Here is a 23,994-nt window from a genome sequence, read left to right as displayed (position 1 = left end):
GAAAGAAGGGCAGATAGAATAATATAACACTGTGTAAAAAATGAAAGGATACATAGAATGATAGAAAGAATCACAGAATTATAGATAGAGAGTAAATAGACTGTAAATAGACTGATAGAACAGTAGACATAATGATTGAAATAATGATAGATAGAAATAGGCTACTATAGAAAAAGATACAGAATAATAGAAAAAAAAACAATTGATAGAAAGAACAATTATTAGAATGACAGAAGATTACTAGAACCAGGAGGTATGACCATATTAGCCTGGTTCTGTCATCTCTACACTGGCTTTGTACTGAACATTGCATACACTTTAAAATCTTGCATTATAATCTTTCACGTCCACTGCGTTCTCAAAACTCTGGCTATTTGATAAAATACCAAAATCAACTGCGGGCGGCAGATCCTTTTTTAATTTAGTGCCCAAACTCTGGATCAATCTATCTAGCGTTGTTTCTATCTCTTTAACCCAGCTTACACATAACACACATCATATTTCTACCATTAAGGTCTATTAAAGGATTGCTAGGCTGCATTAATTAGGTCAGCCGGAACTGGGAACCTTTCTCATAATCCCAAATGTACATACTACATAGTAAGAAGAATCACATGTACTAAGTATTTCACTGTAGCCATACGGATCCAGTCCATATCCAGTCCAGATGGTGGATCGGCACCTAGAGATGACCTCTACAGCCCTCAATGTCACCAGAGACCAGGACAACTAGATGCATCCCAGAAACAGATCCCTGTGAAGACCTCGTCACCTCGACCACCATCGGCACAAGACCACTGGAACCAGGTGAGCCCTCTGCACAACCTGACCTTTGTTGCATCCTGCAATTAAACCACACCATGCTGGTTTCGTCTGGCTACAAGAGAACTGGCCCCCGGATTAAGCCTGGTTTCTATCAAGGTTTTTTCACCAATGGAGTTTTAGTTCCTTGCTACTGTCACCTTTGGCTTGCTTAGTTAGGGACACTTAATTTCTGGCAAGATTGTCGGCATGATTGCTGATGACATCACTGAATCAACAATGACCTGACTTTTTTATTGTCCTCTTGCATTACTGACCAACTGTTTTCCTGTTTAACACTTTAAAGCTGCTTTGACACAATCGGTATTGTGTAAAGCGCTAAACAAATAAAGGTGACTTGACTGGATAGAACAATAGACAAAACAATTGAAAGAATGACAGAATGATAGATAGAACAATAGAAAGTACAGAATGACAGTGAGAATGAATGGTAGATATGATAGAAAGAACAGAGAATAAAATGATAGAACAGTAGAAAAAACAACAACAGAATGATAGAAAGACAGTATGATAGAGAGAGAGACATTCTGTAATTGCTGAAGGAATGGACTTTATTGAATTCATAATAATAAAGCATCAGAACACATTCATTGACAAATTTACAAAAAAAAAACATGCAAAACAACACAAGCTCAAGTGTCTGGAGGATGTGAGATGTGAGAAGCGTCTTCTACTGCAACACTAGAAATGTCATTTTGATCATGCTCTGTAAAGGTTGCAGGGTGAATACAGCTTGTCCCAACACGACCTCCTACAACAGTCAAATCAGACACTTCTTTCCGAAGGTGAGGTTGGGTATTTTCAGACATGCATATGAAACACCCACACAGTAGAGCAAAAGTCTGTTTAAAAACATATAGATCTAGTCGTTAGGTTCTCGACCACTCACTTAAACAATAAAACAATTCATACACGCCATGTGCGTGTCATTTATACTGTCTTATAGGATGCACGTTATGAAAACTCCTAACACCTTTGTGGGTGTTGTTCTCACCCTTTTGTCTGTACCTCCTGTGCACAGTCTTCATGCTTGTTTTTGCCCCAGTTTTGCTGAAGCGGCAATACAGACATGTGCATTTATAAAAATTGACCGACTTAAATTAAGCATAAATCTTTTTTCTTGATGTGCAAAAAAAGCTAAAATCATTACTTGTTGATTCCCATCTGGTACATCTGCACATTCTGTATTTGACATACGTTGCAATCAAGGTAGCCTGTACATTTAGCCAGTGTGCATGTTTCTCTGGAACTGAAACCATGACTTGGGCCTTTCTGATGCCATCCTTTACCGGGAATCTTAAAACTGGCAGCTTGTGTGTTTTCAGCCTTGTGATTCAACCTGGTATCTTCCTGAAGGCCATTCTGAAGTTCATGCAAGAAACCACATGTTCAAGTTCTCACTTTTCAGTTGCTGGCACAGGAAAACTCAAGCTCAGTTCCTCCTCAGCCTCTTCCGGTGCGCTTATTCTGATTCTGACCTCTTGCGAGGGTGGATTTGACTCTTGCTGTGGTCTGCTGATGAGGGGAACGCCTTCTTCGCAAAGTCCTGCCTCTTCCTTTTTATCACCCGAGTTGGAGCCCAAAATCACCATTCCAGGAGAGTAGATGTAGATGGATCCTAAAATAGACAAATGATGATGAAGTCAACATGACTGGCAACTTAAAATCAAAACTGACCCCTATTAAAGCCCTAGGCGTTATCAGGCAGCATAAGTATACTGCATTCTAAGGTACCTTTTAGACCGAAATCTAATTGGAATCGTTATTATTTACTTATATCTCTTGTGCTTACCAAGGCTGCATTTATTTGATCAATAATACAGTAAAAACAGCCATAATATTAAATATTATTTCCATTTTAAATAACTTTTCTATTTTAAAATGTCATGTTTTATTCCTGTGATGCAAAGCTAAATTTCCAGCATCATTACTCCAGTCTTAAGTGTCTCATGATCCTTCAGAAATCATTTTTATATACTGATTTGAGCTCATTTTCTTTTTTGTATTATCATTATTACTTATGCATTATTATTAATAACGGTTCTCATTATCAATGATTTTTGCCTCATCATTTTTTTTTTTTAGAAATCCAAGACTTTTAAATGATGGTTTCCAAAAAAATAAAAAATAAGCAGTATTTTTTCAAGTTGCCATCAAAGGAATAAACTGTATTTTAAAATATATTCAAATATAAAACTGTTAGTTTAAATTGTAATAATATTTTACAATGTTATTGGTTTTACTGTATTTTTGATCAAATGAATGCAGCCTTTGTGAGAAGATTTCATCAAAAAACAAACAAATTATTTATACATATATATTTATATGTGTTTGTGTGCCAGTGCCTGTGCCTGTGTCTGTGTCTGTGTGTGTGTGTGTGTGTGTGTGTCTGTTGCATTAGAAGGCACGGTAATGATGCCAGCCTTAGCTTTGGAATGCAGCTTAAAATACTCTCCTGGCCAGCAGACAGAGAGGAAACGAGACTGGGTGTTTTTGAATAAACTCCAACAGGAACAGTAAATAGTCTGACTGGCATTGCTTGTTGATTCAAGTTTTATTCTTGGTCAGTTTGTCATAGCTTGAGCGTTTTTATTATTACAGGCTACTGAGTCTTGGCAAACACACACAAACACATATACACAAAACAGGAAGTAAAATGGGAATAAAGACAATAGAGTATTTGAAGATAAAATGCTCTGTGATTAAGTGCTGAGGAAACATGAGGCGTGTCTGTTCCAGAAGTTAAATGTCAGAAGAACTTAATCACACGTCAAACAAACAATTTAAAAACATTTAAGATCCAACCTCCTAAAGTGGTTTGCCAGTACTAACAAAAAATAAATATTCTTTGGAAGGAATTGCAAAATGCTTCTGGCTTGCAAATTAATAGCTGCCCATAAATAGACAGTGATTTTCTGTCTTCTGTGAAACACAAAAAGGATAATTATTTTCTTACCCCAATGGCACGATTAGTTATTTTTTTGGATAAAAAATGCACCTTAACATGGTGTTTGCTCATAAATGTGTCTTAGAAGTGTGTGGACACAACCACCTTAAAATGATAAAAATCCATTCACTCCTTTTTTTTTTATCCCCAAAATCATATCGACATCATATCGACATCATATTGCTCAAGCCCCGCCCACGACTGCTGACATTAGCATGTCCCTGCCCTCAGCCAGTTGTACGCTGTCCACCATTATCTCCGTACTCAAGCAGCTGTAGCGACATGTAAAAGTTTTCTAGTTGGATGTAAAAGTGAACATAAGAGTCTCCATTTTTCCCAACATCAGAGCCACTGAGGACATAAAGGATTTGTTTTGTTTTTAAAAAGCTGTGTCCCAAATGACGCACTATGCACTTATACACTATGTACTTATGCATTATGTACTCAACCATGTGTATGAATTATATGAGGTTATTTTTGTCATTCATTATGGAGTCTGATAGACCCTGAGTGCATGAAGTGTCCAACATTACAAACTTCATGTTCAAGTGCATCATCCGGGTTTTTAAAATGCACTTTTCTTTTGGGATTTTTCAGTGTGATTGCACTACTCACACTATTTATACTACAAATTGTGATAGAATAGTGCATAAAGGCCAGTTCACACCAAGAATGATAACTATAAAGATAACAATATTATCATCAACACAAGTATATCATCTGTCCGTTCTAAGTGCAAGCTCCTCTGTCGTTTTAAATTCTCGAGTTTGTGATAGATAGCAGGATTGATTCTGATTTTCAATCAGTGTTTTTTTTGTTCAGCAGATGAAAAAAATAGTTTTGTGCCACCGAATACACAATGAGCGGTGCGGGGTGAGCAGTAGCTCATTATCATTTAAAGAGGCACGCACTGAAACGGTTCTCTGTGGATTCAGCTGTTTTTGACAAGGTAAAAACTGGGTTGTTTTACACGACCATGAATGTTAACCAAAGAATGTTGCAGACATTTCATCAATACCAACTTGTGGAAAATGGGCATCTGATGTCCCTTTTAGGTATGTATACACTTAATTTTGATACATTTTTCACATTAAATCTCGTGTCAAGTAAATGTATCCATAACAGAAAACCAGACAAAATACTGAGGAAAAGCAGCATTTTGTGCAGTGTTCATATGATTTATGAACTATAATCCAGAAGTCATTCAACAGATCCGAGTGATAAAATAAACTTCAATTCAAGAGCTATATCAGAAGCGAAGATGCTAAAAAATACCTATTTATTGTTTGAAATATAATACCCATTTTGTGGTGCTTTTTTGTGTTTAATCATGACAGACTTTAATCCTTTAAATCTTCTATGAAGATTATGTACAGTGAGTTCAAATTCAAATACAATGCAATGCAAATTTAACATAAAGACATTTAGGGGACTCACCAACAGTATTGCTGACGTTCTCACCCTTCCCATTGTGCTCCATTGTGACCTGCTGCACAGCTCCGGATTGGGGCATGGGCCCCGTACTCTGACCTTTGACCTCTCTGCCAGCACTGCCGACTGGTACTGTAGTCTCCAATTGGGAATTAGACAAAATTTGATTGTCATATTCAGTTTGACTCTGGGGTGGATTATCTTCCTACAGGGACCAATAAACAAAATTAAAGGAAACCTGATCATTTTAAAGGAATTTTATTTTAAAGGAACACTTAAAACAATTGAAATTTGCTGGAGAATTACTCTCCCTCAGGCCATCCAAGATGTAGATGAGTTTGTTTCTTCATAGGAACAGATTTGGAGAAATTAAGATTCCATCACTTGCTCACGAATGGATCCTCTGCAGTGAATGGGTGCCGTCAGAATGAGTCCAAACAGGTAATAAAAACATTCCATCAATTAATGTCTTGTGAAGGCAAAAGCTGTGTGTTTGAAAGAAACCAATCCATCAAGAAGCTTTTAACTTCAAACCATTGCTTCTGGATAAAATTTGAGTCCTCTTTCCATAAAAACGCTTTCTTCAGTGAAAAAGTCTGAATCAGGAGAGAAATCTGCACAGATCAAAACAGGACTTATGGACTGGTGTTTTATCCAGAACTGTCTTAAGGAGTAAAAATGCTGTAATGATGGATTTCTTCTTTTCAAACACAGCTTTTGGCTTCACAAGGTGTTAACTGATGGACTGGAGTGGTTTGGATTACTTGTGATGTTTTTATCAGCTGTTTGGGCTCTCATTCTGACGGCACCCATTCACTGCAGAGCATCCATTGCGGAGCAAGTGACGGAATGTCAGTTTCTCCAAATCTGTTGTGATGTAGAAACAAACTCATCTACTTATTTGATGGCCTGAGGGTGAGTAAATTTCCAGCAAATATTCATTTTTGTGTGAACCATTCCTTTAAACAATCAGTTATATGAACAAAATCAATTTCATTTATTTTGACATGCAATCACACAGAAGTACTTACACGTTGTCTGTTTATAAAACCTGAAAATGAAAACAAGAAATAAGTCAATAGGGTGCATATGTCAGACACTGTGAGCAGCTCAAGTAGGCGCAACAGTGATAGTGTGAGCTGTTTGTTGCGTGCTTAGGCGTTCTGTGGTTTCTCGGGTTGTTATGGATGTGTTAAATGCATGTCATTCTGAAACACTGTGAATGTTTATGCTGAATCTGACCTTATGGGAATTAAAACACGTGAGAGAAAATGCAATGCATTTTACAGTAATAACTGATCTGGGTGGATTCCAGGCCACTAATAGCCACTACACTGCACTTTAGACATGACAATACAATGCTGTGGTTCCAAAAGTTGTTTCTTGGGTTTAAATTTAGTTTTTGAAAATACACAAAAAAATGACTGCTGACAAATACAGCATCATTAAAGAGTTGTGTTATTTGTGTTGATTTCAAGTCCTATTCAATTCTGAAGTATTCAAAAGATCCACTGCATTTGATCTTTATATCATACCAAACCATTTTAAAAGGGTTTTCTTTGCCACGCTTTTCTTCAGGATACAGAATCCAGCCATGAACAAGATTATCAACATTAAGATTAATAGCAGCAGCAAGTGGGACTGGATCTCTTCTGCCTTGTCTTTGAGTTGTACAGTGACCCCTGCTGATGACAACAAAACAAAAGTTAATGTAACAGAACTATTTTTATTTTGACATTATATTATGTATTATTTAAATCAGCACAACATACACTACCATATATACATACATACTTAAATTTTTAGTTAAAAAAAAATATAAATATATGCATTAAGGTAGTGAGAATAGGCTTAATTGTTATGAAAACACTGCAATAAAAATCCTAATATTTCTGTATAGCTTTTATTTTTATTTTAGTTATTTAGTTATCTGGTTGCTATTTTCCTTACTTTAAGTTTACTTTTTTTTTTTTTACAGACAACACCTCCCAACAGTGAATCCAGTGTCATGTTTTGTCAGTACCTGTCATGGGAATGGACGTGCTATTGAAAGTGGTGGTAGTAATGATATTTTTGGTAGAGGACGAGGCTGGCTTCATTGTTGTGGCATTCCCACACTCATTGTCCTGTGTCGCTGTGCCCTCTCTGAGCATTATCATTCCCAACCGAGCACAACTGTGGAAAAATACAGAGAGAGAATGCATGAGACAAGAGCAGGTTGGTGTTAATATTGTGTGTTTGTAAGCAGCACTGGTTTGATATTCCTCAAATACTCTGGTTAGTGTTTGTTCTTAATCCTCTACTAAATAATCTGCAAATAATTCAACCTTAAATTGAACTTTCCCATATGAACAATGTTCAGACCTCAAAATAACCGACAGAGCTGATAGCACTGTACTTTGCATACTTAAATATGATTGTTCTTCTTTCTGACTTATATTTTCATACTAAATTGTGATAGGGCTTATCTTCTAACCATACAGTATTTAACTATTTATAGCTGCTTGTACTCTTCAAAGTGGCTGTGTGTTGATTCCCATACACATATGACAAAAAACAAAAAGAGGTGACAAGTAGAAACCTCAAAGATAAATGTGTGTGTGAGAGATAAAGAAAGTGAGCAACAGACAGAGAAAGATAGAGTGAATAAAAAAGTGTGAAACTTGCTACTGTGTGACCACATATGACTGTTTGACCACATATGACTGTTCGTCTTTCCTTCAAATGAATTTCTGCTGTGTTCATCCCCTTTTTAAAACAGCTGAATTGTTAAATAAAGGACTAGCTGCTTAGTGCCAATTGTGTAAATGGCATAGCTCCTCAAAACATGCTTATAAAATATATTTAAGCCTGCTAAAATATTAGTTGCCACAATGCTATCTTACTGAAATTCAAAAGAGCCAACCTGTATGATATTCTGGCCCCTGTATGGATCGAATGCAAGTCTGAAGGATTCTCATTTACTATTCTTTTTTATTTCAATTTTATGGAAGCTTGTTTCCATCATAAAAATAAAAACAGTTCTGACAGTTCTGAGAAAAAAAGCAGATGCCATGTCTGTTTTGGTTTGGTTTATAATCATTTATTTTTGTCTCTTATTTTGTAATTTCATCGTAAACATGTTTCCTGTTTAGTCATGCTTCCTGGTTCCTTGTAGTGTAATTCCTTTATTTGTCATATGGAAGGTAGATAGGGCCAAAAGTCTTTAAATGGAATGTGAAATTTGACTGTCAAAGCACTGTTTATCAATGTTTGCATGGCAACACTCACAGCAGCCAATGCAACTTCTGTATTTGAGACTATATTTGCATATTTGACAATGATAAACATTTTTAATGATACAGTGGTATGCACGTATGCTTTTGTTCTTAGGAATAAAAACCATTTAGTTCAGTTGGACAATGGATTGACTGAAACTGATAGTTAATGTTCTACTCTATACAGCGTGCACAGCAGAGCCGCAGCACAGTGCAGCAGGAGTCAGATTTCACTGATCATATGAAGAGAGTGAGAAAGACGCGTTCAATGTGAGTCTGAGCATGCAATTGTGCACAGGGAATTTGGCTTTCAAGCGAAATTTAAAAGTAAAGTAAGAGACCGCTGCTTAAACCAGAGAAGGTGAACACGTCGGTGTTGGTTGAACAAGTCGGTTCTGTAATCAGTAGTAAATCTCCATCACTTGCTTTGAGATGGAGCAGCATTTACTACACAGAGACGTAGTTCACTGACAAGGAACACAAAAAATTGCGGATGATATAATCGTACGATTATGAAATAGAATAAATCACTCGCGATAATGACAGCTGTTTGAAAGCGTGCACGTGAAAATAACGCATTTAATAACACGTATTTGGAGTTTCAGCGCGAGAGCGCCCTCTGGCCTTCAAATGGAGATTTACTGCTGATCACAAAACCGTTCTTTACTGGAAGTTACACATGACAATCACAGCTTTAGCCTAACTGCGATTACGATTTTAATTTCAATTTATCGTGCAGCCCTATAATAGATGTTTATTTAATTTTTTTGAGTGCTCAAAATACGGAACTATTGCAATGGGCGTGTCATTTCCCCACATGCTCTATGCACGGTAGACCAATCACAACAGACTGGCACATTTGACCAATCAGAGAAGAGTATGGAAAAGGAGGGGTTTATAGAGAGTGAATCATAGACTTGTTTGAGAGTCGTTGGATAGTGAGTTGAGAAAACTAAAGCATTTTTTGACATTGCCTTCATGTAGACCCATTGTAGGAGACTCCCAAAACAATATTAGGAACCTTAAAAATTGCATTATAGGGTCACTTTAACATGACCATAATGTGCATCTATGGATAAAAAAATCTTGTGAGTTCCATTTATAGACTTTTGCTCCATCTGCCTTCCATATACCCCTGATGTGATCCCTGTTCTTTAGTTCATGTGTCTTCTCATTAGTTTATTGTCATGTATTAGTTCCACTTCGTCATTGGGTATGGTCTTGTGTTTCCCCATGTCCATCAGGTTTGTGTATTAGTGTATTTTTTTCCCTGTAACTACTGTGTAGTGAGTTTTGTCAAGTCTACTCACATTCATGTCATTATTAAATTCTGTTTATTTGTGCTCCTTTTTGGGCTACTTGTCCTCAGTGGGTTATTGTTACATCAGAACTGTGTAACACTTCACAATTCAATTTTCAGACCATGTGGTGCAAATATAAGAAGAAAAAGATTTAACCATACATTCTTTTTTTCTTTTTTCTCTCTCTCCAGAATATGAAAGCAATTAATGCGCAAAAATGCACGTTGCAAGTGTCATTGAAAACCATTATAAATAAAATGCTAAACGTGACACAAGGGAAGAAGACAGTGATGTAAAAATCCCAAATTCATTATATTTATTGCTACAATTTGTTAATAAAGTATAGGTTACTACGTACAGGAAAGCAGATGAGAATATGAACCCAACATGCTGAAATGAATGTTTTCCTTTTTTAAAAAGATAGTGGTATAAAAAGGCCTAATTTGATATACACCTTATTAATGTTGCAAACTATATTGCCTACTGGGAAGCAGATGTGACCGGAATATGAACTCGACATGCACACGTGTTTTCCTCCTAAGAAAAAAAAAAAATTTGAAAACGCTTAATGTGACATTAAGGCATTAAAAAGGAATTAAGATAGCAATCATACTGAACAAAATTAGAAACACAACACTTGTTTTTGGAACCATTTGTCATGAGCTGAACTTTAAGATCTAAGAGTTTTTCTCTCAAATATTGTTCACAATCTGTCTAAATCTTTGTTAGTGAGCACTTCTCCTTTGCCGAGATAATCCATCCACCTAACAGGTGTGACACATCAAGATACTGATTAGACAGCATGATTACTGCACAGGTGTGCCTTAGGCTGATCACAATAAAAGGCCACTCTAAAATCTGCAGTTTTATCACAGCACAATGCCAAAGATCTTGCAAGTTTTGAGGAAGCATGCCATTGTCATGATGACTGCAGGAATTTCCACCAGAGCTGTTTCCTGTGAATTGAATGTTCATTCTCTACCATAAGCCGTCTCCAAAGGTGTTTCAGGGAATTTGGCAGTACATCCAACCGGCCTCACAACCGCAGACTGTGTGTAACCACACCAGCCCATGACCTCCACATCCAGCATCTTCACCTCCAAAATCGTCTGGGACCGGCCACCCGGACATCTGCTGCAACAATCAGTTTACATAACCAAAGAATTTCTGCACAGAATCTCTGTCAGAAACCTTCTCAGGGAATCTCATCTCCATTCCCTTCGTCGTAACTAACTTGAGTAGACAAATGCTCACATTCAATGGTGTCTGGCACTTTGGAGAGGTGTTCTCTTCATGGATGAATCCCTGTTTTCACTGTTCAGGGCAAATGGTAGACAGCGTGTATGGAGTTGTGTGGGTGAGTGGTTTGCTGATGTCAATGTGTGGTTTGAGTAGCTCATGGTGGCGGTGGAGTTATGATATGGGCAGGCATGTGTTATGACCAACGAAAACAGGTGCATTTTATTGATGGCATTTCGAAAGCACAGAGGTACCGTGATGTGCCATTCATCCACGACCATCACCTCATGTTGCAGCATGATAATGCACGCCCCATGTTGCAAGGATCTGTACACAATTCCTGGAAGCTGAAAACATCCTAGTTCTTGCATGGCCAGAATACTCACCAGACATGTCACACATTGAGCGTGTTTGGGACGCTCTGGATCGAGTATACAACAGCATGTTCCAGTTCCTCCCAATATCCAGAAACTTCACACAGTCATTGAAAAGGAGTGGACCAGCATTCCACAGGCCACAATCAACAACCTGATCAACTCTATGTGAAGGAGATGTTGCAAATGGAGGTCACCCCAGATACTCACTGGTTTTCTGACTTTTTTTCATGGCTGTACTTTACACATTTATATGCTCAGCTGCCACGGACTTTCCACAGTTGTATCAGCTACCAGTTAGATGGTTTGAGGTAATGTTGGAACTATAAAATCAACATTTGAAAAACTTAAAAACTTTGTAATTATAATGTCTGTTATGCATAGCTACCACTTTCGCTGTGGCTAGAGCATTGTTGGGATGAGCTGCTGACCAGTTAAGATGCATCATTTGTGGTATGTAGCCTGCTTTCTTATTTTAATATCACTGTCTTAATGCATTATACATTTTTAATGCATTTTTAAATAATGGTTTTATTGGAGGAAAACACTTAACATCAGACTTCGCGAATTGCGTTCATATTCCAGCCACATCTGCTTGCCTGTATATAGTTTGCAACATAAACAATGTTTATACTGAATTTGCCTTTTTACAACACTGTCTTCCTCTATAAAGCCACATTTGTTTATTTATATGGGGGAAAACTTAATGTGAAATTCAGCACGTTGTGTTCATATCGTTGCCTCATCTGCTTTCTTGTACGTAGAAGGCTATATATTTTATTAATAAACTGTATACCAAACTTGGGTTTTTTAGATCCCTTTTTGGTCACACTTTATTTTAGGGTCCAATTCTCACTATTAACTAACCATTAACTATGACTTTCGCCTCAATTAACTCCTTATTTGCTGCTTATTAATAGTTTATAAGGTAGTAGTTAAGTTTAGGGTATTGGGAAGGATTATGGATGTCGTGCATTATATGTACTTTATAAGCACTAATAAACAGCCAATATGTTAAAAATAGACATGCTAATAAGCAACTAGTTATTAGTGTGAATTGGACCCTATACTAAAGTGTTACCCACTTTTTATATATCGCATAATGTGCTTAGTGTGCAATGTATGCTTCCATATTCCGGGCTATTTTGCTTGTTTGAAAATACAGTATGCTTTATTAATAAAGTGTGTACTGAATTTGGATCGTCAATGTTACGGTTTTAGTAGGCTACATTGCATTCAAGCATTCCGCGGCCACACCCCTGCGCTAGTGGTACAGCCCACAGCGCAAATTGCAATGTGGTTGAAAAATAGAAAATTGTTTAGATTTAATTTATTCATCCTTTCTGAAAAGTCACATTTACAAAAGGGAGAGAAATGGCAATTATTCATTTATGAAGTAACTGAAAAAAAAAGAAAGAATAATGTAATCTTACTCACTCAGTATGAGGAGTGCATGCTTCTAGAGATGCTGTGCTAGAGAACGTGCCGTTTCCACAGGGAACACATGGTTTATGGCAGTTTGTGTCCAAATTGTTTCCACTAGTGCAATAAAAACCTGGTTTACAGATGCAAACTCTAGTGCATGGAGTAACTTCCTTCTTATCCTCTGTTTCACCCAAAAACACAAAAACAGAAAGAGCCGTCAATCAACAAATATTCTACAAAATCATCTGTACATCTTATCTGCTGTTTATTAAATTAATATTAAAAACTTTTGAATTGTACTGTTGAATTGTTTTCACACTACACTTAATCCAGATAACGGACTCTTCACACAAAATTATATTTATTTATTTACAGACACACACACACACACATGTATATTTGCATTATGGTAATGACAATTGTGCTTAATTGTCATGAAAACTATGCTGCAAAAATCCTAATATTTCTACAACAGGCTTAATTTTCTTTTTGCAAAATGTTGTCCTTTATCAGTGTTATTTTATTAGCATTGAGATACTATTATACTTTATAATATGATAATATTATAGTCAATAAATAATTAGAATAAATAGTTTTATATTTTACCATTTCTTTTTGATTTACTAATTTTTTTGTATGTTTTGTAATTTTTTTGTAGTATATATTTTTTTTTTTTAAATCTATATAGTTTTTCTTAATTTTTATTTTAGTTTGAGTTATTTAGTTATATAAATCTGGTTACTATTTCCCTCACTTTAAGTTTCAAATATATTTTATACATTGATTTCCAAAAAGGTATATACAGACAACACCTCCCAACAGTGAATCCAGTGTCATGTTTTGTCAGTACCTGTCATGGGAATGGACGTGCTATTGAAAGTGGTGGTAGTAATGATATTTTTGGTAGAGGACGAGGCTGGCTTCATTGTTGTGGCATTCCCACACTCATTGTCCTGTGTCGCTGTGCCCTCTCTGAGCATTATCATTCCCAACCGAGCACAACTGTGGAAAAATACAGAGAGAGAATGCATGAGACAAGAGCAGGTTGGTCTTAATGTTGTGTGTTTGTAAGGCAGCACTGGTTTGATATTCCTCAAATACTCGGGTTATTTTTTGGGGATATTAAATGCATATTTTGAGGAAACTGAAGCGTTTTTTGACATTGCCTGCATGTAAACCTACTATAGGAGACTCCCAAAACAATATTAGGAAACTTAAAAATGGTATAATAGGGGCATTTTCACGTGTTTCCCCATATCCATCAGGTTTTTGTATTGTTGTGTTTTGTTTCCTGTAACTACTGTGTGGTGCATTTTGTCTAGTTAAATATTTGTAAGTCTCAAATACCTTTTTTATCTTTTCATTCCGTGGCAAAAATGGGCTTCCGTATGTATTTAAGGTATTATTGCAAAACAGTAGCATTTGAATGAATCTTACTCACTCTGTATGAGGACTGCAGTCTTCCAGAGATGGTGTGCTGCGAAACATGCCTTTTCCACAGGGAACACATGGTTGATGGCAGTGTGTTTGATAATTGTTTCCACTAGTGCAATAAAAACCTGGTTTACAGAGGCAAACTCTATTGCTGGTCTGAGTGCATGGAGTAACTTCCTTCTCATTTTTATCCTCTGTTTCCACCCAAATACACAAAAACATAGAGCAGTCAATGAACACAAATTCTACAAAAACATCCTGAACATTCCAATCAACTGTTTATTAAATTAATATAAAAAACTTTCAAACTACACTTAATCCAGATTAGGGGCTCTTCACACAGAACACATTTTTTCTATATAAACATGCTAGATGAGGGGGAAAAAATGCATTTTTGCATTGCATTTGCATTGCACATGTTTTTTTTTTATGAAAGTCTGTTTCTGCCACAGAATAACATTTTTTATAAATGTAATTGTGGCTTTTTAGCACACAATTTTAATTGTTATTCTCACAATTCTGAGTTTATATCTCACATATTTTCGAGTAAAAAAATTAATAATTGTGAGACATAAATACAAATTGTGTGAGAAAGAGTTTCAATTGCCTTTATTCATTTATTCTGCTTGCATAGGTTTTCCATTGTAAGCATGCATCGTAGATGGACGTGTTTGACCATTGCGTTCACGTATTAAAAGGCATAATATGTACGATGTTTTTTTTTAATTAAATATCCAAACACCTCTATAACAATGTTAGGCCTATATTTAGCAATTTTTTCATTGATGTCATAATCCCTCGATTATGAAAAGCTGGAAACACCAACTTTCTTTGTCTTGAGAAGCCATTTGTTTGTTCAGTGTGTTTGAAAGCACTATGGAGTTTTTAGAAAAATAGCTGTTGAGGACAGTTATGTTCCCAACTTTACTGAACTGGATGTCCCTCCTTAAATATTAGCTGTCCAGGCGTTATTGGCATGCCCCCCTTTTTAAATTGGTGTATGTTTGCCACTATTTTTACTGCTCACTCACCAAGTGGACAGGCAATGCACTGAGGCATAGCATAGTGGGTGTTTCATTCCCCATAGTGTCCACTAGAGGATGCAGTGCGAGACGTTTTTTGCATGTGTTACATGACTTTTCTGAGTGAAAAGGATATTCAGTGATGAGAAACTGGGTTGATTTTATCCCATGCAAAATATAATGATGAGTTGTGGGCATTCCCACATTTCCCTACCAAATAAAAAAATCCTTAGTGACATCAGCTGGAAAAATTTATACAAATTTGCTGAAGTATGTAATAATGTAATAATATGCACTGATGCATCACACAGAGTAAGATCGGGAATGTTTCTTAAGCATGTAAGAATAAAGACACCATTAATTCAGAATGCAAAACAACCCTGTTTCATTTTCGAAACTCGAATGCTGGGAAATGTTGTGCTACTACTAACCAGAACACTCTTGATTGCAGCGTTCACATCTTTGGATTTCCTGAGTGGATTTCTGGTAATAATTACTTTCGCACTTTTGTCCGTTATAACCTACGTGCGAAACAGAATGCAAAAAAAAAAAAAAAAGACATCAAAAGTAATTTCTAGCTTTGCAGGAGTAAAAGCACATACAGCATGATTACACGAGTTTTGAAGTGACTGGCGACTGATTTCGAAGTACACACTCATACACAAATTACAGACATTGTGAAACTTGAGGGAAAATCGTTTAGATAAAAGCTGAGTAAAAACTCCCTATAGTCAATTTGCAGAAATCAAAGCTTTAATCTAACAAAAGGTGCAATAATTTGGTCAGTAAAGGCCATGAGTACACGAACCGCTGCTTGTAAATTCCAGTTAGGTTCTAAAAGGGACAGACTGACTATTTTTAACCAACTCATCTGTCACTTTTAATCTACACATGGTCCAGCAGCATGGTTTTTCAGTTTCACTCAAGTATGAGTTTTGCACCACTCACCACAGCTGTTCAAGATGGTTTGCTAATGTTTTTGGAATAGTTGCTAGGTAGTTATAAGAGTCCCCCTACAAGACTTTTAAGCTATCATTTGTCTAGTGATGATTGCATCCAGATGCGCCAGTAACTGACGTATGAGTATACAGTACGATAGAACTAAATAAAAGGTTGAGGAACTAACCACTGTTCTTACTAAAAGGGCACACTAGGTCATGCTTCATGAGTAAATTTTAGTGTAATCTTCTTTAGACATTACACAAAAATTTATGGTTATGAAGTGGTGAGGTAATCATTTCTGGTAAAACACCATCAGTAAGCTAAACATGGTTTGCATATACCACAGTTGCTACTACTTAGTCTACAATTCATTAGTACATCAAATTGGGTTAAAACATGAGGTTTAGCTATTATAATGCGTTCATTATGAAAAGATTGTTCATATACAGTCTTAACGGTCTTTAATGGCGTTGATGGTTCCATGTGTAACTTTTAAGATCTGTGGAATCTATTGGGGGGGGGGGGGGGGGTTAAAGTGGAAAAATATTCTTTTAATTATTAAAATGTTCTTCAAAAATGGTTCTTTTAAGAACTGTCCCCTTTTGGACTCTTTATTTAGAATTTTCTTCCAGTTTCAAGATAATGGGCAATATATGAGTCGCTAAAAGACGAAGTCAGTGGCGCCATAATGGTTATTGCACACAATACTATTGAAGTAGGCAGACTGTGGCTTGTATTTCAGAAATAAGGTGAATGACATGAAAGAAATGGAAGTGGTATAAACTTACCAATAACGTTGACGTGTAGAAATGTAAAAAACTGTGAGAGGAAAACAACAGTGAAAAGTTTTATCAGAATGAGAAGTCAAAAACTGCGTAATTGGTCTCAATCTGAGACCTCTGGCTCATTTTAGTATCTTACGAAAGGAATCAACAAAAGGTGTTTTTTTATCGCTATGTTCCCATCAGTTTTCAGATTGCATAATCAGTTCAAAAACAAGTAGGCAACATCATAGTTCTGACCCAGAAGGAACATTATGATGACACATTGTTGATATGGAGATAAGTGCATTAACTTAAAGGGTGTGCATTTAAAGTGACATTTAATGGCAAGATCTATTATTAAGAAATGTTTGTTTTGGGGGTCTGTCAACCTGTTAGATGACCTTAATTGCAGCTCGTTACAGAAGCTTTTAGCTAGAATGTTTTCAAGCTGAGATCTATCATCAGATCAAAGCAAGTGAGTTAAAGATTGATGAAATCACAAACAGGTGTTCTGGGTCACCCAGAGTAAAAACAGCAACCATCCGGTTGGTGTCAACAAGGGTCAAGGAAAAAATGCAGCTGAAGGACAATCTACATGTTTTCATTGCATTGCTCAGTTGCATAACAGGAGGACTGACAAATTCACATATGCACGTAATCAGTCTTTGTGCCTAAGAACAAACAGATAAGGGTCAGATCACAAAATGGAAATTTCTCAATGCGTGTGAAAAACACCCACCGAGAAATTCTTATCAAGTTTGCTTTGAATGACCTGGTCACTTAAACTACACAGAAAACCACACAAAATGTACAGGGAAACAGGCTGAGAAAAATAAGCCAGGTTATTACTATGTGCCCAGGTTTTAAGTGGGTGGGTTGTTTCTGCATCGGGGTTCCCTGTTTATCAAACTGAATGCTCACACAGACAGGGCTCACCTCAACTGATCTGTTTAGAGATCTGTTGATAGATCGGGATCTTCATTTGGTCAGCTTGTGGTTAAACTATCACAACCGAGGGTAGAAATGAGAGCAGACGATTACTAGTAACTGGCATGTTTTGTTGTTCTCATACTAAATTGGAAATTCTTTGGTGACTAAATTCTGAAGTGATCCAAATAAGGCTAAAACCTATCAAATGGCCAGTGAGCTAAAAGCGATAAGCAGCTTTTTCCATTCAGTGTCTTGAAACGCTTACGTTATTAAATATTATTTATATATGGATTATGTCAGAAATGGAACTGATTTTCATGGAAAACTTATTATTTCATGTCATTATGTATTACGAAAATCGCAAAACCGAGAGAGCTGCCTTTCTAGAGCGCATTTTAAATAAAGGTTCTTTGGAACACGTTCCATCTTCTTAGCAAGAACTATTTAAACTTTAAACGGTTTTGGGGGTTCTGATTTGGAACCTTTATTTTGAAGCTCACTTTATTCACACATCAATTCTAAACCGACAATAATAAAAGTCACATCCGTGATAAATGACTATTAATAAAAAAAACGACTATTCGACTATAACTATACATTAGAAATAAACGCCACACTCACCAGATAAAACAGCAGAATAAAAGTGTTTCTTGTTGAGGTAGATGGTGTCATGATTAACAGCAGATGCAGATGCTCAATCCTGCAGTAAATGTGTCATTCATTTGCCTCCTATAGTCTCAGCGCCTTTATATTTGAGCGCGTGGGAAGATCAGACAAATGGACCAATGAGAATAAAGTTGAAAGGAAGTGTTTTTTTTATATTATTATTGCTTGAGGAAAATACAAAATTGGAGCCAAACCAAAACTTGACTAAACTCAGCTATAACTGATCAACATACAGAGAAACCAACACGTCCACAAGATGAATAATCCTTTACAACAAATGAAAGCTTATTTAGTCAGGTAACATTAAAACACACTGCTGAAGCCAGATGATGCTTCATCTTCTTTTTAAAGCTACAAAATAATAATAATAATAATAATAATAAATATATATATATATATATATATATATATATATATATATATTAGTTGCAATTTATATGAAATTTCACATTTCATGTTAAAGTTTACAAAACTCTTTATTTGCCTCACTTAAGAACATTACTGTTTTTATTTATTTATTATTATTATCATTCATTATTGTACCTCTATATCATTATTTGCCATTGCCTCATTCATTCATTGATATGACAATTTTTTTTTTTTTTTTTTTACAAACATTGGTTATTCCTTGTGTGTGTGTGTGTGTGTGTGTGTTTGGGGGTGTGGGGGGGAGGGGTCATTGTATTTAATAAAAAAAAATAAAAAAACTCACTAAACAAGCTAACACTACCACTGGTCAGAAGCCAACAATTCACATCCATACAAAATGATTAGTGTTCCATTATTACACATACAGAAATACAACATGTACATAAGTATTCCTTTCAGTAAAAGTAAAAAAACACATTCTGCAATCACTCAAGAGCATAAGAGCGGCCATGGGGTTGTGAATGCTGAAAGCGATACCGCGGCAAACAAACCACATTTTGAAGCTGGTCAGAATGCCGATGTCTCGTTGCACTGGGTAAGGATGAATCCTAAAAAAAATATTAATGTTAATTATTATATATATTAATGTTACAGAAACAAATCATCCATAGAAAACAACTGAGATGAACAGCCACCAACATATGAATGACACAAATGTTACTTCAAATCTATAAATGGATTGCCTCCAGGCCTTTCCTTGGTTTTCTTCTACAGTACACAAGTCTGTGTAATATTAGAAGACTGCAATGAATCAAACATTACACATTTGACACAAAACTTCCATGAAGGTGAAACACAAACGTCTCAGGTTTACTTAGTTTTTTTCCAAAAGATTTCCAAAATCCTCTCTGTTCCCTTTTTGGTCCTTGTTTAGTCTTTTTTTAGTTCATTCTCTTTAGTTGTGGTAATTTCTGATTCTTTTTTATTTGTCTGCGAAGTGACTGTTTATTCCTCGTGCGTTCCGCCTGTATCTTTGTTTGGGATATTTAAGTGCATCATCAGGGTATTTAAAGTGCACTAAGTACATGATTAGGGAAGTACAGAGAGGGTTCACAGGGTTCACATTTCAGCTGTTGGGTTTTCAAAAGAAATCAATCAGATTTCTAAATAAGATCACATTTGTTTGTTTTTGTTCAATGGTTTTCTGAAAAACTAAATCTTCCGATTATCTGATACGCATGATTCGCAGGAAAACACCCTGATGCCTGATTTCACGCCAATGTAGCCATTAAAGCAGGTTCATTATAAAACAGATATTAACAGTAACAAAATACATATTATAAACTCTACAGTTTTCATATGAAGTGATACTGAAATGCCATTTAAAACAACGAGAAATATGTAGAAGGGGCAATGAGCAACAGTTAAACACCTGGACTGTGTTCCGCTTTAATGTCTCACCGGTTCATGGTCAATCCAGGATGAGGCTGACCCTCCCGTAGATGCTGGTTTCACCATGGACCCCCGCAGATCCAAACTGCTCATCTGAGAGCCAGAGTTCAGGCTGGGATTGGACCATCCGGACAAACAGTGCTGCAATATTTGCATGTTTTTGCAAGATTTTGAGAATCACATTTATCAAGACAACTAAAGGTTAAAGGTCTTTACTAGAGACAAAAATATTCAAACACTAAAAAACTTGTACTATCTATTAATAAAGCTGTCACACACATTATTAGTCAATGCAGATAGTCTCAAAGGCCAAATATCCCCAGGGCAATTGGTCCGCTCTATATATATTTAGTCTTATCAGTCGAGAATTCAATGTTAATGCTGATTTGACTGTATGAAACTCACAGAGGGCAAACCCAGGCTGTCAGAGGGGTCAAAACTGCAGCGGCGATGGGCTTTGTATTTGTGCGCTGGCAGCAGAGTTGAGCGAGGAATACTGACCCTGAAACAAATGCACTCAAACACTCAATAAAATAAACCAAACAGAGCTAATAGATAAATGAAACTGCAATTTTCTGACCTGTAATGTCTAAAGAGCCTCTGAACCATTTTATATTGGACTGGCATTTATGGCACATAATTGTCTGAATCTTCTATGTATTAAACTACTTGATCTATTTAGAATAACTAAAATAAACATTTTGTTTAAAATGAAAAACTATATGAATACCAAAATCAAATAGAGATTTTTTTCTCTCATGCTCACAGAGGCTGCATTTATTTGATCAAAAATACAGTATAATCTGTAATATTATGAAATATTATAAAAACTTTAAATAAATTAGGTTTTTTTTACAAACCTGATTCCAAAAAGGTTGGGACACTGTACAAATTGTGAGTAAAAATGGAATGGAATAATTTACCAATCTCATAAACGTACATTTTATTCATGATACAATATAGATAATATACCAAATGTTGAAAGCGAGACATTTTGAAATGTCATGCCAAATATTGGCTCATTTTGGATTTCATGAGATCTACACATTCCAAAAAAGACGGGACAGCTAGCAATAAGAGGCCGGAAAAGTTAAATGTACATATAAGGAACAGCTGAAGGATCAATTTGCAACTTATTATGTCAATTGGGAACATGACTGGGTATAAAAAGAGCCTCTCAGAGTGGCAGTGTCTCTCAGAAGTCAAGATGGGCAGAGGATCAACATTCCTATTCCTAAACTTGAGCAACTTGTCTCCTCAGTTTCCAGACGTTTGCAGACTGTTATAAAAAGAAGAGGGGATGCCACACAGTGGTAAACATGGCCTTGTCCCAACTTTTTGGACATGTGTTGATGCCATGAAATTTAAAGGGGGGGTGAAATGCTCGTTTTCACTCAATATCCTGTTAATCTTGAGTACCTATAGAGTAGTACTGCATCCTTCATAACTCCAAAAAGTCTTTAGTTTTATTATATTCATAAGAGAAAGATAGTCTGTACCGATTTTTCCCGGAAAAACACGACCGGCTGGAGGCGTGACGTGTGGGCGGAGCTAAAGAATCACGAGCGCCAGTAGGCTTTTGCGTTGAGAGCATTTGGAAGCTGTGACATTACCGTGAGGGAAAAACCATCATCCAAAACAAACCATGGCTTACAGTCAGATTCAGCCGTTTATTTATGATCCAGAATCAGATCCCGAGGCTGAAACTGAACGAGAGCAGCAGCAGCAACGACTCGCTCCGAGCGGGGCTCGAACCCGGGTCTCCGGCATGGGAGGCGGACGCACTAACAAGGAGGCAGAGATATTTTAAGCAGTTTTACTCACTGCAAGCGGTTCCAACACACGATCGTGACCCTTTTTCGTTGGGATTGCATCATCCTTAAGAAATAAACGATACACAAATCCATCGTCAAACTGGGCCTTGTTTGTAAAACAAGCATCTTCGAAATGCAGGGAACAAACACAAACACTTGCACAACTCCGTTGATGCTCTGTAAAAATAAACTCCGTCCACTGGTCCCACTTCCGGCAGACGTGCCCTTAGGACCCATATAAGGAAACACAGTCACACAGAGCCATACTCGGAAAAAACTTTCCGAAACTTGTGACAAACCGGAAGGAGTATTTTTGGAACAGAAATACTCCTTCTAACGTACAACTTAATTTTTGAAACTTTGTCCATGTTTAGCATGGGAATCCCACTCTTTAACAGTGTAAAAAACTCAGTATGCATGAAATAGCATTTCACCCCACCCTTTAAAATCAACTTATTTTTCCTTTAAAATTATACATTTTCTCAGTTAACATTTATATATTTCATCTATGTTGTATTCTGAATAAAATATTGAAATTTGAAACTTCCACATCATTGCATTCTGTTTTTATTCACAATTTGTACAGTGTCCCAACTTTTTGGGAATCGGGTTTGTATTTCTAAAACATATTTTAAAATGTAATTTATTTCTGTGTTGCAAAGCTGAATTTTCAGAAATCATTCTAAAATTCTGATTAGCTGCTCAAGAAATGTTTGTGTTTCAAGTTGAAAAACAGCTCATCAATACTTTTTATCAGGGTGCTTTGATGACTATTAGGTTCAAAAGAATAGCATTTGTTTAAAGTAGAAATCTTTTGTAACATTTATAAATGTCTTTAGTGTAACTTGATCGATTTAATGCATCCTTGCTGAACAAAAAATAAATACATATTCTTTCCACCAAACTTATTACAGGTAACATATGAATAAATGGGCACTTTGACATATGCACCTGATTAAAGCAGGCTCTCTTTCAGTATGAGGGTGTTTAGATTTGGGCATCTTGCACACTGGACAGGCGTCTTGTGCATCCAGCGGAACTGCAAACAGTCGACTGTTTATTCTGTAGCAGAATGTGCCTGTGGACCAAATGGAAAAATGAAGAGAAGTATAATGATGTAAAAAAGCATGACAACGTGATTTCACGTAAAACCCCAATCAGTAGATCTCTTACACTGATGTGTGTCTGTAGGTGGCTGCGGCTCATCACTGCTGAATGAGGAAGATGCAAGATCAGCAGCAGATGGAAATCTGCGGAAAAAAATTGCATTTGCATGATCAAAACATCTTTACGACATCTTGTGAGCTCGCAGGATTAAGCATATGATTTGCGAGATATAATAGATTTAAGACACAGATGCCAATGTGTTACAGAAATTTTACCACAGTTAAGGGACATCGAAAGGAAGGATGAAAGTAACTTTCAGTGCATGGTACCAGAACTCATTATCTACCAGGTTTCATTGTGAAACAATTGACATAGAAAGAGACTGACCCTGATAACAAGCTGTGGACACACTCATCTCGATTAGCCAGACGGAATCTACTGAGATCACTAAAGAACTGCTCCGAGTGATCTTCAAGAGAGCTTTCAGCATCCACCAGGCCTAAAAATAAATCAAACTGTAACCTTCATGGTTTCCAAACAGCACCTGCATGGAAACATTGGTGTATTCCATCTATGCAAATTAAAACGGGGAAAATCTTCCAGTCCGCCCACCTGCTATCCAATCATAGCCCAGTAAAGGCCGTATGTTTCGCTCTGATATAGTATCCATCTCCAGCCTCGCAGTCGTTGTGCTGTCA

At 36.5% G+C, this 23,994-nt stretch overlaps 2 protein-coding genes across 7 annotated transcripts in view; both read right to left on the bottom strand.

The window, feature by feature from the left end:
- Positions 1-1,355: 1,355 nt before the first annotated feature.
- si:dkeyp-61b2.1 (tumor necrosis factor receptor superfamily member 8) lies at positions 1,356-18,632 on the bottom strand. 5 transcript variants are annotated; one of them, XM_052609271.1, is made up of 11 exons: positions 18,510-18,632; positions 16,983-17,013; positions 15,684-15,773; positions 14,238-14,424; positions 13,647-13,798; positions 12,809-12,977; positions 7,224-7,375; positions 6,736-6,885; positions 6,232-6,251; positions 5,207-5,405; positions 1,356-2,440 (listed from the first exon to the last, which is right to left on the bottom strand). In XM_052609271.1, exons 1-11 carry the CDS (start codon positions 18,558-18,560, stop codon positions 2,220-2,222), a joined length of 1,422 nt encoding a protein of 473 aa, XP_052465231.1. In that variant the 5' UTR covers positions 18,561-18,632; the 3' UTR covers positions 1,356-2,219. The 5 variants fall into 5 exon arrangements, with proteins under 5 accessions (XP_052465231.1, XP_052465229.1, XP_052465230.1 ...); XM_052609269.1 differs by having other exon boundaries at positions 12,809-12,987; positions 13,648-13,798; XM_052609270.1 differs by having other exon boundaries at positions 6,736-6,882; positions 12,809-12,987; positions 13,648-13,798.
- Positions 18,633-18,970: 338 nt separating this feature from the next.
- Positions 18,971-23,994, bottom strand: part of miip (migration and invasion inhibitory protein) — an 8,224-nt gene continuing 3,200 nt past the window's right edge. The window contains exons 3-9 of one of the 2 annotated variants that reach the window (XM_052609275.1): positions 23,909-23,994; positions 23,684-23,795; positions 23,363-23,439; positions 23,141-23,267; positions 20,781-20,877; positions 20,385-20,516; positions 18,971-19,531 (exon numbers count right to left, since the gene is read on the bottom strand). The exon at positions 23,909-23,994 is cut by the window's right edge and continues 8 nt beyond it. In XM_052609275.1, coding sequence (XP_052465235.1) covers positions 19,409-19,531; positions 20,385-20,516; positions 20,781-20,877; positions 23,141-23,267; positions 23,363-23,439; positions 23,684-23,795; positions 23,909-23,994 — 754 coding nt within the window. In that variant the 3' untranslated portion in view covers positions 18,971-19,408. Of the gene's footprint in view, positions 19,532-20,355; positions 20,517-20,780; positions 20,878-23,140; positions 23,268-23,362; positions 23,440-23,683; positions 23,796-23,908 lie in introns of both variants that reach the window. The other variant, XM_052609276.1, reaches the window with a different exon arrangement.

The sequence above is a fragment of the Carassius gibelio genome, chromosome A11 (assembly GCF_023724105.1).
Source record: "Carassius gibelio isolate Cgi1373 ecotype wild population from Czech Republic chromosome A11, carGib1.2-hapl.c, whole genome shotgun sequence".
In the NCBI taxonomy this organism is placed as follows: domain Eukaryota; kingdom Metazoa; phylum Chordata; class Actinopteri; order Cypriniformes; family Cyprinidae; genus Carassius; species Carassius gibelio.
The sequence above is the reverse complement of the archived record's forward strand: the minus strand, read 5'-3'. Positions and strand labels throughout refer to the sequence as shown.